At 49.1% G+C, this 14,383-nt stretch overlaps 2 protein-coding genes across 4 annotated transcripts; one reads left to right on the forward strand and one right to left on the reverse strand.

The window, feature by feature from the left end:
* On the forward strand, positions 1-10,149 carry DCAF10 (DDB1 and CUL4 associated factor 10). 3 transcript variants are annotated; one of them, XR_003212969.2, is made up of 8 exons: positions 5-121; positions 585-698; positions 2,171-2,368; positions 2,811-3,013; positions 3,135-3,245; positions 4,128-4,273; positions 5,543-6,743; positions 9,789-10,149. XR_003212969.2 is itself a non-coding variant. In XM_008928576.4 (7 exons), exons 1-7 carry the CDS (start codon positions 24-26, stop codon positions 5,909-5,911), a joined length of 1,239 nt encoding a protein of 412 aa, XP_008926824.1. In that variant the 5' UTR covers positions 1-23; the 3' UTR covers positions 5,912-6,378. The 3 variants fall into 3 exon arrangements, 2 of the variants coding, with proteins under 2 accessions (XP_008926824.1, XP_025752233.1); XM_008928576.4 differs by lacking the exon at positions 9,789-10,149 and having other exon boundaries at positions 1-121; positions 5,543-6,378; XM_025896448.1 differs by lacking the exon at positions 9,789-10,149 and having other exon boundaries at positions 5,567-6,378.
* A 1,463-nt stretch (positions 10,150-11,612) lies between these two features.
* Positions 11,613-13,757, reverse strand: SLC25A51 (solute carrier family 25 member 51). Its single transcript, XM_018085898.2, has one exon. The coding sequence runs from the start codon at positions 13,274-13,276 to the stop codon at positions 12,245-12,247; it is 1,032 nt and encodes a 343-aa protein (XP_017941387.1). The 5' UTR covers positions 13,277-13,757; the 3' UTR covers positions 11,613-12,244.
* Positions 13,758-14,383: the final 626 nt, after the last annotated feature.

Genomic DNA, 14,383 nt, shown 5'->3' on the forward strand with positions numbered 1-14,383 from the left:
CGGCGCGGGACACATTCGGCGCCATGACCGGGCTGTACGGCGCCATCCAGCCCGCCGACTCCGTGTCCCTCAGCACCCGCACCCACGGCGCGGTCTTCAACCTCGAGTACTCGCCCGACGGGTAGGTGCGCGTGAGAACCCCGGCCAGGTGTGCCCGGGGCTTTGCCCATCCAGGTGTGCCCGAAATCCACATCCAGGTGTGCCCGGGCCTCTGCCCATTCAGGTGTGCCCTGGATCGACATCCAGGTGTGCCTGGGGCTCCCCAGGCCCAAAGGCCGCTCTGGTGACCCTGGGCAGAGCAAAGACCCTCCCTCTCCAGGACAGTCAGCCTCGATCCCCGCTGACGAGTGCCCAGCTCAGGCTGCTGCCAGGGCTCCCCTGGTGCTGCCAAATCTGTTTTACAAGGCTTTAGTGAAAAGCCCCCTCTGGGTTTGCAGAAGGGCAAATAGATATTCCAAATTAGCGTTTGAGTTGGTGTTACTGCAGTGTCAGAACACCCAGAAGGTGTGGGCAGGGGAACCCACAGCACGAGAGGTACCTGCCAGAGGGCAAACCCCCCCAACGCAGAGGTTCTACTCCCTCAGGTCGGTGCTGACTGTCGCCTGTGAACAGACCGAAGTCCTGCTCTTTGACCCAATATCCTCAAAGCACATCAAGACTCTCTCTGAGGCCCACGAAGACTGTGTAAACAACATCAGGTAGGTCAGGAGGGGTGTTTTGCCACAGCTCAGCCATTATGCTTTCAATCCTCTGCCAGTCTCTCAGGACAGGGCAGAAAATAGTGGGAGCCTAAATCCAGTACTTTTATCATACAAATTTTTTCCTTTAAAATCAGAGTTTCTTTAACTGTTCTGCGTCTGTGAATTGAGTTTGAGGGGTGAATTTAAGGTGCCTTCTAATAATATTGCAGCTACTCTTCAATTCTTAAAGCAAAAAAGAAAAACCCCCCAAAAAAACCAAAAACCCAAAACAACAACCAACGACAGAACAACAAAAACTAAACCCAAACCAAAAAATTCAAGAAAACTGCAGAACAGTCTGAGCGTTTCCCCTCAAAAGAGACAGATATGATATGGGGTGCCATGTTCCTCAGATAAGTCAATGTTTTTCACAAGTTGGCTGTCCTTTTTACGAAAAAGACTGAAGTTTTACGTCAGCTGGTTGTCTGTCAGGAAAGCTGAAGTAAAATGTGCGTCTGTCTGGCACAGAGGAACTGAACTCTGTTCTGCACACAGTTACTGCAGTGTTACCTGAAACCTTGTTCTGGTTAATGAGCAGGACTCCAGCCACTGTAGCACTGCAGAAATTCCTTGTAATAAACACCAAAAGTGCTTATTACACCAGAGTTTGGGATTTCTCCCATGGTGATTGGTTATTGTTCATTTTTCAGGGTTGTTGCTGCTTTTGTGTGGTGTAGCTCTGAGATAAAGGATGTTTAGTGGGTGTTTTTTGAGTGGGTGTCTTATCCCATTTACCTCAGGTCGGGCTTTTTTTCATTGAATGCTTTCATTGGGCATGAATTCCAAACATAAACCAGCATGCTTTGTCCTTCTAAAAGTAAATGCAGGCCCGAGTTCTAGTGGGAGCAGACGGTGCTCAGCTTTAATTGTGTAGTGCCAACGCGGTGGTTTTGCCTGTTGATTTTCTTAGTGAACCAAACAACTTTTGTGTGTTCGCAAACAAGGTCTTGTCTTCACTCGGTGTTTTTGGAAAGCCTTGCATTTGCTTCAGTAACCTCTAGACTAGGTTTATTCGGCTTACTTCCTAGCTGTGCTAAGTCCAGCTCCTCCATCCACACTGAACTCAGTGTTGTCCAGAGAGGGAACGGGTGGAGTTACTGCTGGGATTCTGTCTGAGGGTATTGTCCACCAGTGGTTTGGCTCTTGTGTGATTTGTACATGATTCACTAACATACAAAACGCCTAAAAAACCCCAAACTAAACCAAACTTTTGCTGTGCCTCTGTGTGTTTATTCATTTGCTACTACAGAGGTACTACTGGTTCATATCCCGACAGTTCTTCTTTTATTGGTACATATTCTGCTGTGTGTTTTGGGGTTTTTTTGTGTATGGCTATTCTGTTACTCTCTGTGCTAGCTTACATTCTTGCCCAAGAGCATTTGCCTTGGAGAAGGCCCTGAACAGCTGCAGTGTTTCCCTGCCGTTCCCAGGTTTTTGGATAACCGACTGTTTGCGACATGCTCCGACGACACAACAATTGCACTCTGGGACTTGAGGAAGCTGAACACCAAAGTTTGCACTCTGCATGGCCACACCAGCTGGGTCAAGAACATTGAGTACGACACCAACACGAGGCTGTTGGTGACATCGGGCTTCGATGGAAACGTGATCATCTGGGACACCAACAGGTACCCAGATGTGTACGCTGTGTTTGCGCCATGGTGTTTCTGCAGCACACCAGGACAGGGCTCTTCTGTACAAGGTGCAAACTCAAGGGGGGCTGGAATATGTTCTGAAACACTGGGAGTAGTGTATACCCCTTACCAAGAGCTTGCATCACCTCTCTGTAGTGATGTCCCATCTATTAGGTCCAGTGACTGAAAGGACCAAATTTTTGCTGACATGCCAAAATGTAGTTCTTCCTTTTGGAGAAAGTTCTGCCCTCGTTGTGGCCATATGAACTCATGAGTTCTGCCATTTCATTAAAAAGCAGGATAAAGACAGTGCTCCAGAAAGAGATTTTGGGGTGAACAAGGATGCTGGGCACACCTTGGACCCTCAGGTGCAGGATGTCAGGGCCTGGAGTCAGGGCTGACCTTGGCCGTGCCCTGTGCTTGTGTTGCTGTCCAGGTGCACAGAGGATGGATGTCCCCACAAGAAGTTCTTTCACACCCGCTTTCTCATGCGAATGAGGCTGACACCAGACTGTTCCAAAATGCTCATCTCCACCTCCTCGGGTTACCTCCTGATTTTGCATGACCTTGACCTAAACAAGTCCTTAGAGGTTGGCAGCTACCCGATTTTAAGAGCCAGGAGGACCACGTCAAGCTCAGGTGAATGTTGTGGAGCGCTCTGGGGCAACCCTGTGTTAGAGGTGTTTTGTGGGGTGCTCTTGGCAGCGTCCCAGGTGGGCTGGGCGTGCCTGTGGTGCTCACCCGGTGATGCTGTTTGCAGACATAACGTCATCTGGCTCCTCCGGCCCTCGAGCTGTGGGTTCACCCTGTCACCAGCATGACTCGGGTCCACTTTCTGAGAAACACTTGTCACGGTCCTCCCAGCGAGAAGGTAGGACAAGGTCACCAAAAAAAGATAAATTAAAACAAATCATGGACTTTGACTTGTATCAGAAAAGGCCAGAGTGTGATAGTGAAAAACTGCATTTTTGTCTCCATGGTTTTAAAAAAATGGTGTTGCTATGACTTCTGTTAAACCAATTAAATATCACTGCACACCAAAGCCTGGGGTTCTAATCATTTTTTTTTTCCGAGAAATCTGATAACAGCAACAAGAGCTTTATATTATGTCAGTTCATTATTGTTGTTACATAGAGGTGCTCCCTCTTCCTTGTGGTTTTTTCCTGAACAAATGATCTTTGGGGGTAAAAACTGGGATACACTTCCAGAGAGTCAGTGTGAACTTGACAAATGGATGAATACTTGGCAAATTCCTTGCAATATAAAAAAGTATAATGTTAAGTTTTATGTGCATCATGGTGAGATGCTGAAACAGTGATGAAAGGAGGAGGCTTACCTGAATGATAGGGAGTGATCTACCTGTGGGTGAGGGGAACAAGGGAGACAAGCTTGCATGCAGCTGGGCAAATGTTGGAAGGAATTTTGAGAAGACATCATACAAGTTTGAGAATCAGTAGTTCCTATAAAAACCCAACTCTACAGCTTTTGCTGTAGTGTAATGAAGAGTGGAAGTGTGAAAGGTTGACTCTGACGTGGTTCTTGGTGTGAGGTGGTTCTATGCAGGTTTTGGCATGCAAATTTCAAAAAAAGGAGCAGTTTGAAATGAGGACTGTGTTGGCTGTAGGTGTTGTGAAACTCCTCTGAATTACCCTGTCACAGTGGCGGGGTCTGTCCTGGCACTCGGGTGCAGCTGTCACAGGTGTGACCCCACTTCAGCAGCAGGACTGAGACTCACAGCTGATCCCCCTTCCAGGTGGATCACCCAGGAATAGCTTGGAGGTGTTGACACCAGAGGTTCCTGGAGAAAGAGATCGTGGGAACTGCATCACATCGCTGCAGCTGCACCCCAAGGGCTGGGCCACACTGCTCCGGTGCTCCAGCAACACCGACGACCAGGAGGTACGGTCAGAGCCTCGTGTTCCTCCTGAAAACATGTGGGGTTACATGTATCAGACAGGTATACTGGAATTTCATTGTTTGGGGGTAAATGTTCATGTGAATAGATTAGTTAGTCATGCTTACAAATTCTGTCATTTTGCACCAAAATTATGAAAAAAAAAATTATTTTTTTTTTAATGATCTTCCTGGCAGAATCCAATTCCAACTTTTACTTGAAGTATGAAGTCACAAGACCAGCTACAGCTCAGCTGCAAGCTGGAGCCTTTGGTCCCCCAAATTGATCAACAATAGACAGTAATACTTGACCAATAATAAACAGTTTAGTTAGTTGGATTGCTGATGTAAATCGAGGTTGGTTCGGTTTTCTTTGGGCTGGGTTTTTTTTTTGGTGTCTGTGTATTTGTTTGAGATTTTTTGTTTTAAGAAAGCCACTCTTTTTAATGGTAACCCCTTACAGAAGTTTAGAGGACTGAGTGGAAGCTTAGCAAAGTGGTTATAATCATTAAAGCTGGTTCTGTGGCAACCAAACCACTACACAGCACAGGATTTTTCCAAAATGCAAATGTTATATTGGGTCTGTTGGTACTGCTGATTGCCTGAGTTATAATTTCCCATAGTCCTGGAGTCTGCCTTACTCTCTCTGGTATTGTTCCTTTTGTGGGTGGTTCAGAAGAATGCAATGGACAGAGCTAGGAACACTTAGTCTTTTGGCTGAAATGGAATCAACACAATACAAACTTAGTCACTGACCTGTTTTTGAGATTAAATAATTAAGATCCCTGCCTGTCCCATGAAAAACAAGCTGGCTGTAGAGCTGTCTGTAACATTCCTTCAGAAATTGGTTTCTCCCTCATTTCTAGGTTCCTTTCCTTTTGAAGTCCAAGGAAATGGACTTCAAAATGCCAGTGGTCAGCTCTAAGTTACAGTTGAATGAGTTTGGCTTTATTGTAGATTTAATTTAAAATATTTACTAAATTAGAGCAGGTGCCTGGCCAAAGGATTAGGCTTTGCTCTTTGCACATAAAAACTAGATTGAAAAGATGATATCTAGCACCCATTTAATTAAAAAAGCAGCTTTGATGCTGGACAGCTTTCAGAGCGAGGGAGATGCTGAGGCACTGGTCTGTTCTTGGTGCTCACTGAAGGGCGGGTCAGCAATAGCATCAGTGCCATGAACTGCTCGTTACCTGTCCAGGCTGGTGGGAGGGAATGTGTGTTTGCAGTGCTTTACTTCTCTTTCAGTGTCCCTTTCTCTGCCTCTCCCTTTAGTGGACTTGTGTCTATGAATTCCAGGAAGGAGCCCCGGTGCGCCCCGTGTCCCCGCGCTGCTCCCTGCGGCTGACGCACTGCATCGAGGAGGCCAACGTGGGCCGGGGGTACATCAAGGAGCTCTGCTTCAGCCCCGACGGCCGCATGATCTCGTCCCCGCACGGCTTCGGCATCCGCCTGCTGGGCTTCGACGCGCAGTGCCGGGAGCTGGTGGACTGCCTGCCACGGGAGGCCAGTCCCCTGCGCGAGATCCGCTCCCTATACTCCCACAACGACGTGGTGCTCACCACCAAGTTCTCCCCCACGCACTGTCAGATCGCCTCGGGGTGCCTTAGTGGACGCGTCTCCCTCTACCAGCCCAAGTTCTAGGCACGGCAGTGGGGCCTGCGCCTGGATGGTCGTGGGTTGTACTTCAGCTCTCTCCAAAATCTCTTGCTCTGGATGGGATCCCGGTTACTGTGGTCTTGGAACACGGCCCTGGAAGGATTTTCCAACCCAGCACCGTGCGGATCTTCCTCCTGCACCCATGAGCCTGCAGCCGTGTCCTAGAGCCAGTGGAGTTCTGCTGCTGCTGGTCCCGTGCCATCGAGTTGCTGTCCTGCTGTGTTTGTACCCTGATACTTGATCATTTCCTTTAGTGCAACTGGAATGGGCTGTTTGAGACAATGCAGAGGGGGCCCGGGTGCCTCCTGTCCCATAGGAGCTGGACTCTGCCTGACCTCTCCTTCCTCCTCTGTCGCTGAAGCAACTTGGTGGTGATTTGTAGATAATCAGCTGCTTGACTACATAAGCAACACAGTTACTGACATAAAAAAAAAAAGGAAAAGGAAATTTTACTTTCATTTCTATATGAATTTGGTTGTAATTGGCTAGAAAAATGAGTCACAGAGGCTCGGGGTGGGAGGGACCACTGAAGCTCACCCAGGCCCCCCCCCCTTGCAGGCAGGCCCCCCTTGAGCCCCTCACTCAGCACTGCGGAAGACCCTGACCCAGAGGAACTCTGATGGTTCGTGCAGTGGGGCAGCTCTGGCTCCTCCACTGCTGGGTTTCTGTTGTAGGGAGTTTTCCACATCATCCCGCATCTGAAACACTGTGGCTTTCTGCTGATGTTGGGGTGTTTCCCAGCTGGCTGTTTTTCCACACCTTGCCTGCACTCTGGCTGTGGGAGGAATTCATTCGGATGTGTCCATAGTACCACCAGGTGAGCCTTCCTTCACGTGTGCTCTCAGTCTGGGAGGAGTTTATAAGCAAACCGGTCAACAGTGAGATCTGTCTGGATCTAACCAGGCTTTATCAGCAGGTGTGGAACACTGTAACATTCATCCTGGTGAAGGGTCTGCAGGGGAAACCTTATGAGGAAGGGCAGAGGGCACTTGGTTTATTCAGCCTAGAGGAGATTGAGGGGGGGCCTCACTGGGGCCATCAGCATCCTCCCAAGGGGCAGTGGAGGGGCAGGTACTGATCTCTGCTCTCTGTGAGCAATGACAGGACGCAAGGGAACGGCTGGAGCTGTGTCAGGGAGATTTAGGTTGGATATTAGGAAAAGGTTCTTCCCCAAGAGGGTGGTCAGGCATTGGACAAGTGGTCATGGCCCCAAGGCTGCCAGAGCTCAAGGAGTGTTTGGACAACACTCTCAGGGACAGGGTGGGATTGTTGGGGTGTCCTGGGCAGGGCCAGGAGTTGGACTGGGTGATCCTTTTGGGTCCCTTCCAACTCAGTGGATTCTGTGATCATACCCAAAGTACAAATGCCAGGTTTCAGCCCCCGAGTTAATAGAGCCAACCTTGTAAATGCATAGGTATTTCAGTCCACATGAGTTATAATCTCTTCGCTTACGTGTTCCAAGATCAGGTTTTTTTTAGTATTTCACTAAAGTTTCACTGATCAGTCACACACTCAGTTCAGAAGAGAACTTCAGAACTTTACCTGAAAGGACTGTCAGCTTTTGGTGTTCAGGTTCACTGTCTGTGGCTCGACAGAGCACACTTGTTCAAAGCTGACTTTTACAAAGCCTTTTGCAAAACACGTTTGGGGATAAAAACAACATTTCTGGAGGTAAGAGAGCTGGAAGCATAAGCCTGAGGAACCTCCCGTAGCTTTGGATTTGTGCAGGCAGCATAGCATACCCTGGTGGTGCTGGAGAAATTATTGAACTTAAGGCTCTTCTGCATTATGAGAGAAAAAAGTCTTAAATTTCCTGCTGTGGAGAATTTCTTTGGTAATAGGAAGCCTTCAGTTATTTGGTGTTTGGTAATCTGAGGGCAAACGTCCCTTCTGCTGGCACCCAGCCCCTGTGAGCCTGAGCCTGCACCTGGGCACGTGGGTCTGGGGTTGTTGGAGCAGCTCAGGGTCAGCTCCCTGGGCTGTGGGTTAATGCCCTGGGAGGGAAGTGTGCAGGAAACCCAGGGACAGCTGTGGGATACAAGACTTTTATGCAAAGAAGGAGCTACAAGGAGTTTGTAATGGGCCAAGCTGTCTGGGGAAAAAACAGGTCCTGCCCCAGACCACTGTGGCTTTTCCCTGGGCAGTTCTCTCCCACTGCCAGGCTGCTTTCTCACCTTATTTGGTGTTTTCTTACACGTCATGGAAGGGACTACAGGGACATTTGAGGGAGTTTCACAGTTCTCGTGGACTTGCACAGTGTTTGTTTTGGAGGTGAAGGACCACCCGTGGAATCGAAGCATTTCTTGGGTGGGTCTGTCTGTCTGCTTTCAAGGCTGTTTTTGTTCTTTCCTCTTGGAACTTCCTCGGACTGGTGGATCCCTAGTGACTGTAATGCTATGCCTGTGAATATGCACTGAGTGTTTTTTAATTCTACCTCATGATACGCTGTGTTTTACACCAGTATTGTGCTGAGCATTGGACACTCACCTTTCTGTATGAAGAACTGTTACCATAAAGTGACACATGTCACCACACCTTGATACGACCTGTGGTGGGCTGAGTGGCCCTACCCGGCTCTGGGACCGACAGCTCACCTGGTGAGGGGGTTTGGTCACCTTGATGCTTTTGTAGCGTGTCCAGCAGATGCATAAAACAACTGAATCTGTACGTGTACGCTGTAGAAATGTTACTTTGTCCTTCTGATGACATTTGTAATAAGTTTGAATTAGAGTAACTAGGTAGTCTTAGACTTTGGTCATTTGATTGATTACTCCATTTCAACAACACTCGGAAGTTTTCCATGAAAGTTTTACCACGTTTTGCCTGTGAAGTTCACTCCTGAGTGGTTCACAGCTGGCACACCTTGCAGTCACATTGTAGTGGGAGGATTTTCAGTTCTCTTACAGTAACTTTACTGAAGCAATGAAGTTTTTTGTCCATGAGCTTTGAGTTATTTCCAAATAGTCAAAAAAAAAAAAGGTTTATCATAGTTGTGTTTCCAAGGTTGAATGCTTAACCTTGAGAAGTGTATAAAACTGTGAAGAAGAGTTTTCAAGGAAGATGAGGGACTGCGCTGGCAGCCTCTGGGGGGTGGCTCACACCAGGGGTGTTTGTAAACTGGTGCTGCAGCACTTAAATTTCACAGCATTTCTCCTGGGGACAGAGCTCTGTCTAGCTGTGCAGTGTGTTGTTAAATGCCTGTCTTTGTACTCAAGAACGTCTTCAGTGGAAGAATTCCTGCCTCTCCAGAGCTGGTTAGCAGCTGCAGATCTGTGGGGAGGCCACACCTGGCAGTGTCTGAGGAACCAGAGCTGTGCTGGAGCTGGTTCTGTCACATTCTGTGGCTGTGGCAGCACGTGCATGGCCAGAATGTCTCCCAGTGTGGGGGGGACAGGGGGAGGCCATCACTGGGGCCCTGTGGCCACACTCAGGTGTGTGCTTGGGGGTGTCAGAGCGTGCACAGCCACGGGCTCCAGTGCAGGGCCAGCCAGGGCAGCCCAGGGAGACACAGCACCGGCAGACAGAGCATGGGGATAGGAAGGAAAGCACAGCAATACAGACAAACACACACGTTCGTTTGCACTCCTGGAGTTTTGGGGTAAGGACAGTTCGATGCCTACTACCAGATTTAGAATGTAAACATCAGGTTTTTCTGGGGGCTTGGGGGGAGGGGGTGGGGCTTGGTTGATTTTGTTGGGGTTTTTTGTTTGTTCGTTTGTGTTGTGTTTTTGATTTGGGTAGCGCTGATGTGGAGAAGGTTATGACATGGTAGAACATGGGTCTGTTGCTTTAGGACGTAGAAACTCCTAGAAAACAGAAATACACTTGCCAAATGGAAGCTTTTAAAAAATCTACTTTACAGGATTATAAAAAATTGGAGTGAAAGGAAGAAGCCAACGGCCCATCCTGTTTTTGTCCTGCAGGAAACAGAAACTTCTCATTTCCCAATCTTAGTCAAAGGTACATTTTCTAAAGCACTAAGTATCCTCGATTAAGTATAAGGTTTTTACTACAAAAACAAATTGTGCATGTAGAATATTTTGAAATACCTGAGATTTCATAGTAAAAACTGTAGCCTTTTAATACCATATATGAAGTATCAGAACTGCTCTGAAAGTATTGTACTTACAGCCGTACAGTAACTTACTATTTGTGGACAGTTTCTCTTGCTTGCATAATAAATATTTAATAATTCACTGAATTAAAATCTATTTTATGAGCTGTGTTCTGTAATGCTCACTGGTTCTTGCCTACCCCCTAAAACTGAAAGGAAAAAACCCTCTTAGTGCTTAGGTGCTGCAGTTCCTGTGTGTCACAGACGCAGCTCAGTGCTCTTCCATCATGTTTTTCTGAAAATGACGTATGAAAAGTCAAAACTGGACTCTCAGCCTCAGACCAGGTCTGCACTGTTTTGCTGGGGCTGAAAGCCACTGACTGGCTTTGGGCTTGTGCCAAACTCTCTCTTGACACTTCAGCTTCCCTGACATTACAGAAGCACAGAACATCTTCCACAGAGAAACAGGATGCAGATTTTGTTTTTATTCCATCAAGGAGTGATTACAAAAAAACCCAGCACACTGGTAAAAATCAGATTCCGCCAGTAACAAATATCCAGTAAACATTTTATTTAGATGCAGATAATCACCACTGGGATACAAGAACTTGTGTTTGTGCTGGCTGTGAAGCTCAGGGCTGTGTTTATGATTGCAACACACTGATTAGGATCAATATCGGAAGACAGTTTAGCAAATGGAAAACTGTAATTTAGAAAAGCAGTAGCCCCTCCAAAACTTACAAAAAGACCAAAATGAGACCAGTTTCTGAAAGCTTTGCTGCTCTGCATCATCCACAGTCTTTTGGTTTATATATATATATATATAAACATACAGTTTAATAACAGGAAGTCCCCCAGGAGAATCAAATGCTTTTTGTTGAGACCCTCACCTGGCTCAGGGTCATGCTTGCTTTTCTGTCCTTGTTTCTAAGGTCTGAAGTCTTTTATCTCTCAACTCTCACGTCTGTTAGACATGCAATTTTCACATTTCTGTCAGTCTTTTTCAGTACTTGCCCACAAAAGTCCTGAAACACATCTCCAAACACTCCACTTTCCCACCTCCCTGCTTCCAAGGTCGTCTTTGGCTTCCATCTCTGCTACACCTACAGACCTCCAACTGAAGCAGGTAACCCAGGAACCTCACCTTGTTTATGCCACTGTGTCTGACAGAACTTTCAGCAGCACACATCAAGCAGGCAGAACCCTGAGTTTTGGGTAAAAAATCACAAGATCCATAATTCCACAGAAGGAACTGAGAAAAGACAAGACACCACAGTGCAAAGAGCCATGTGTGAAGTGCTTCAGCAGCTGCAGGAGCCTGAGTGTTCTGTGAGTGTTGGAAAGAGGGACAGCTTCTCCCTGGCCCCATAGCTGTAGGCAACAAAAATGTAGCAATGCAAAAAAACCCACCCAACGAAACCCCCCAAACAAAAAGATTAAGCAGAACAAACTCCGTGGTTTTTTACAAGGAAGGACACTTTAAAGCTTCAGTGAGTTTGCTGTTTCATTCCTTCTACTTTTCCCTTTTCCCAGGAAGGCGCGCGCACGCACACACACACACACACACACACACACACACACTTGTTGTCACGCAACACACAACGCAAACACACACACGCACACACACACGGCACACAACACCCGCACACACACACACGCACACACACGCACACGCACACACACACGCACACACACACACAGAGATCCAGCTTGGGCTGAGGTCACATGGTCAGTGCCACGGCTGGAGGACATGGTCACTGCTGCAAGCAGCCTGAGGTGCAGCTGGGAGCTCTACACCTCAGTCATCCCCATCTGTGTCCTTTGAGCTTGACACAATGAAGACCCAAAGGGTCTGAAAAAGCAGTTCCAGAATCAAGACTTGGAAGTTGATCAGGCAATGGAATCAGTTTTCTTCAGCCTCTCCTTGATTCTCACGTTCTAAATGCGGGCAGTGGAGCACATCCCATCACAGAGAGTTAAGGAATTTTGGGAGTGATACTGAATAACAGACTGGTACAAGTATTTTTGATATTTGTTTTTAAACCTTGTATTTGCCTAGGAGCTCCGTTATGGGTAAACTCACCTGCCAGCAAAGGAATACTTTAAAAAGTTCATCACAATTGCACCAAGGTTTAAATTTATCACCATTCACCCCATAAATATGGAAGGCCAGGAGGAATTACCTGTCACATGCACAGGCCCTGCTCCCTGGGCGTGTGCCCAGACACACCGTGAGTGCCAATGCCCCACAAGCAGGATGGGGGTCACAGCAGCTTCAGCAGGAACTCGTAGGTGGCGTTGATGATCCCCCAGGACAGCACAGAGCGGTGGTAGTTCAGGTGGGCTCCTCTAAAGAGGCGCATCAGTTTCCTGTCGCGCTCCAGCCAGATCTTCACAAGCACTTTAGAGAAGGACTGAAACTCCCCACCAATCTGAGCCTGCATGCGAGTCTTTACCACATTCACTGGGAAGAACAGAAAGCCCAGCATGGCACCCAGCAGCCCCCCGCAGATGAAGTCATTGACCAGGTGGGTGCTGTGCGAGGTCGCCTCAGGCAGACACTGCTTGATGGGCCCACGCAGGCCGAAGAACAGCACATTACTGGGCCCGTTTCGCAGCAGAATAGGCACCAGCCCCCGGTAATACTCCCTCATTCCATAGGCTTTCAGCACCTTGAAGGCCTGGTAAGTGTTTGTGAACTTATCGTGGTGTTTGTAGTCCTGGAGCAGCGTCTGGACGCGCTCGAAGGGCGTGAGCACGGCCTCGGTGGTGCCGGCGAGTGCAGCGGCCGCGCTGCGCGTCACCAGCTCTGGGGCGCGCGCGTGGCTGAGCAGCAGCGCCGAGAAGTCCTCGTAGAGGCCGAACATGAGCGCCAGGGTGGTGGTTTTCTGCAGCAGCGGGGGCAGGATGCCACGGTAGAGCGTGCGCAGCCCATCGCGGCGCAGCTGGCGCACGGCGTCCTGCGTGCGCAGCCCGTACAGCTGCTGCCGGAACAGCACCTTCTGGATGGGGAAGGTCACCGCGATGTTGGTGAAGGCCGCGCAGTACCCGCACACGTAGTGCTTGCCTGGGGCCGCTGCCTCACCGCTCGCGGGGTCCTCGGGCTCAGCACCTCCCAGACCCATCGTCCCAGCGTTCCTATGCAGCGTCCTCAGAGCCTCCTCCCTGCACCAAAGACAACCAGGTGAGCGGGGCTGAGGGGCACCCTGCAGCCTCTGCCACGTCCCTGCATCACTCAAACAACCCCTCAGCAAAGTCCCGCCGAGTTTGAAGGGGAAAAGCAACAAATGCCACATCTGATGGATGTTGCATCGTTTTCTGTTCAAGTCTCAGAGACAGTAAAAAGTAGTTCTGCCTTTCTTGGCACTTTCCAGTTAAAACACAAATAAATCAGGAAGGAAATTGAGATATGAACTCCTAGAGTGCTACACTACAGCCAATAAGCTTACAAACCAGATTTCCCTTGGAATTCCCCTGGAATTAGGAATTGTAACAGTGCAAAGTTGACCCTCACACTAACAAAACATCAAAATTAAATCCAACATGAGCAGCAGCATCACAAGACCTGATCCTTCCACTCTGCCTCTCCCTGCAGCAGAACACAACAGATAAATCACAACCTGTTGCAGTTTATCCCAGTCAGGAGCTGAGCACTTTCAGCCACTCCCTGTGTCTCAGCCACAGCCGGTGCACAGGTGCCACACAGGTGGGATTTCACTGACACAGAGGTGAAATTCCCTGGCAGTCCCAATTCCCTGCCCTGCAGCCTCCTCTGCATCCACACCCACGCTCTGCTGAGGAGTCTCAGAGCTCGAGTGGGGCTGGACCCGAGTCCCAAAGGACACGTGGAAGGGGCAGCTCCCCCAGACAACCCGGGGGAGGACGGCAGGGATCGGTACTTGTGGAGCCCTGTTTGTCAGCAGAAGGGGAGATTTTATGTAACAGTTGTGAAAAACTATATCTGTCTGAATCCCACCCTCCATCACAGTTCAGTCTGAGGGAGGTCACTGACATCTAGGAGTGGTTTGAGAGCCTCAGATCCTCCCTAGCGCCAGCAGCACGAGATTCCCAGGATCTGAAGGGGGTGTGGGGACAACAGCCCCGCCTGAAGCGAGGAGGTGCTGAATGGAGGGAGGGAAGGGGAGGGGAAAGAAAGGAGGGAGGGAGGAAAGGAAAGGAGCGAGGGGGGAGGGAGAGCGGGGGAGAGAGAAAGAAGGCAAAAGAGAAAGGAGGGAGGGGAAGAAAGGGAAACCCGTTTTCAGCCGCGCCCGCTCCCTGTGGTGTGCCCGCCGTCTTTGTCCCTTGGGGAAGGCCTGACTCGGGAGGAGCTCTCGACAGGCTCCCGGCAGGCCCGTCCCCGCTCACGGCCGCGGCTCCCGCGGCAGCAGCTCATCCCGGTGTCG

This window comes from Manacus vitellinus, unplaced genomic scaffold, assembly GCF_001715985.3.
Source record: "Manacus vitellinus isolate BGI_N305 unplaced genomic scaffold, ASM171598v3 scaffold_9_pilon, whole genome shotgun sequence".
In the NCBI taxonomy this organism is placed as follows: domain Eukaryota; kingdom Metazoa; phylum Chordata; class Aves; order Passeriformes; family Pipridae; genus Manacus; species Manacus vitellinus.

Coding starts and splice junctions, on each gene's coding strand:
- DCAF10 (XM_008928576.4), top strand. CDS start 24: ATGACCGGGCTGTACGGCGCCATCCAGCCCGCCGACTCCGTGTCCCTC. Junction 699..2,170: donor GACTGTGTAAACAACATCAG/GTAGGTCAGGAG, acceptor TGCCGTTCCCAG/GTTTTTGGATAACCGACTGT. Junction 2,369..2,810: donor ATCATCTGGGACACCAACAG/GTACCCAGATGT, acceptor GTTGCTGTCCAG/GTGCACAGAGGATGGATGTC.
- SLC25A51 (XM_018085898.2), bottom strand. CDS start 13,276: ATGTGGCATTTGTTGCTTTTCCCCTTCAAACTCGGCGGGACTTTGCTG.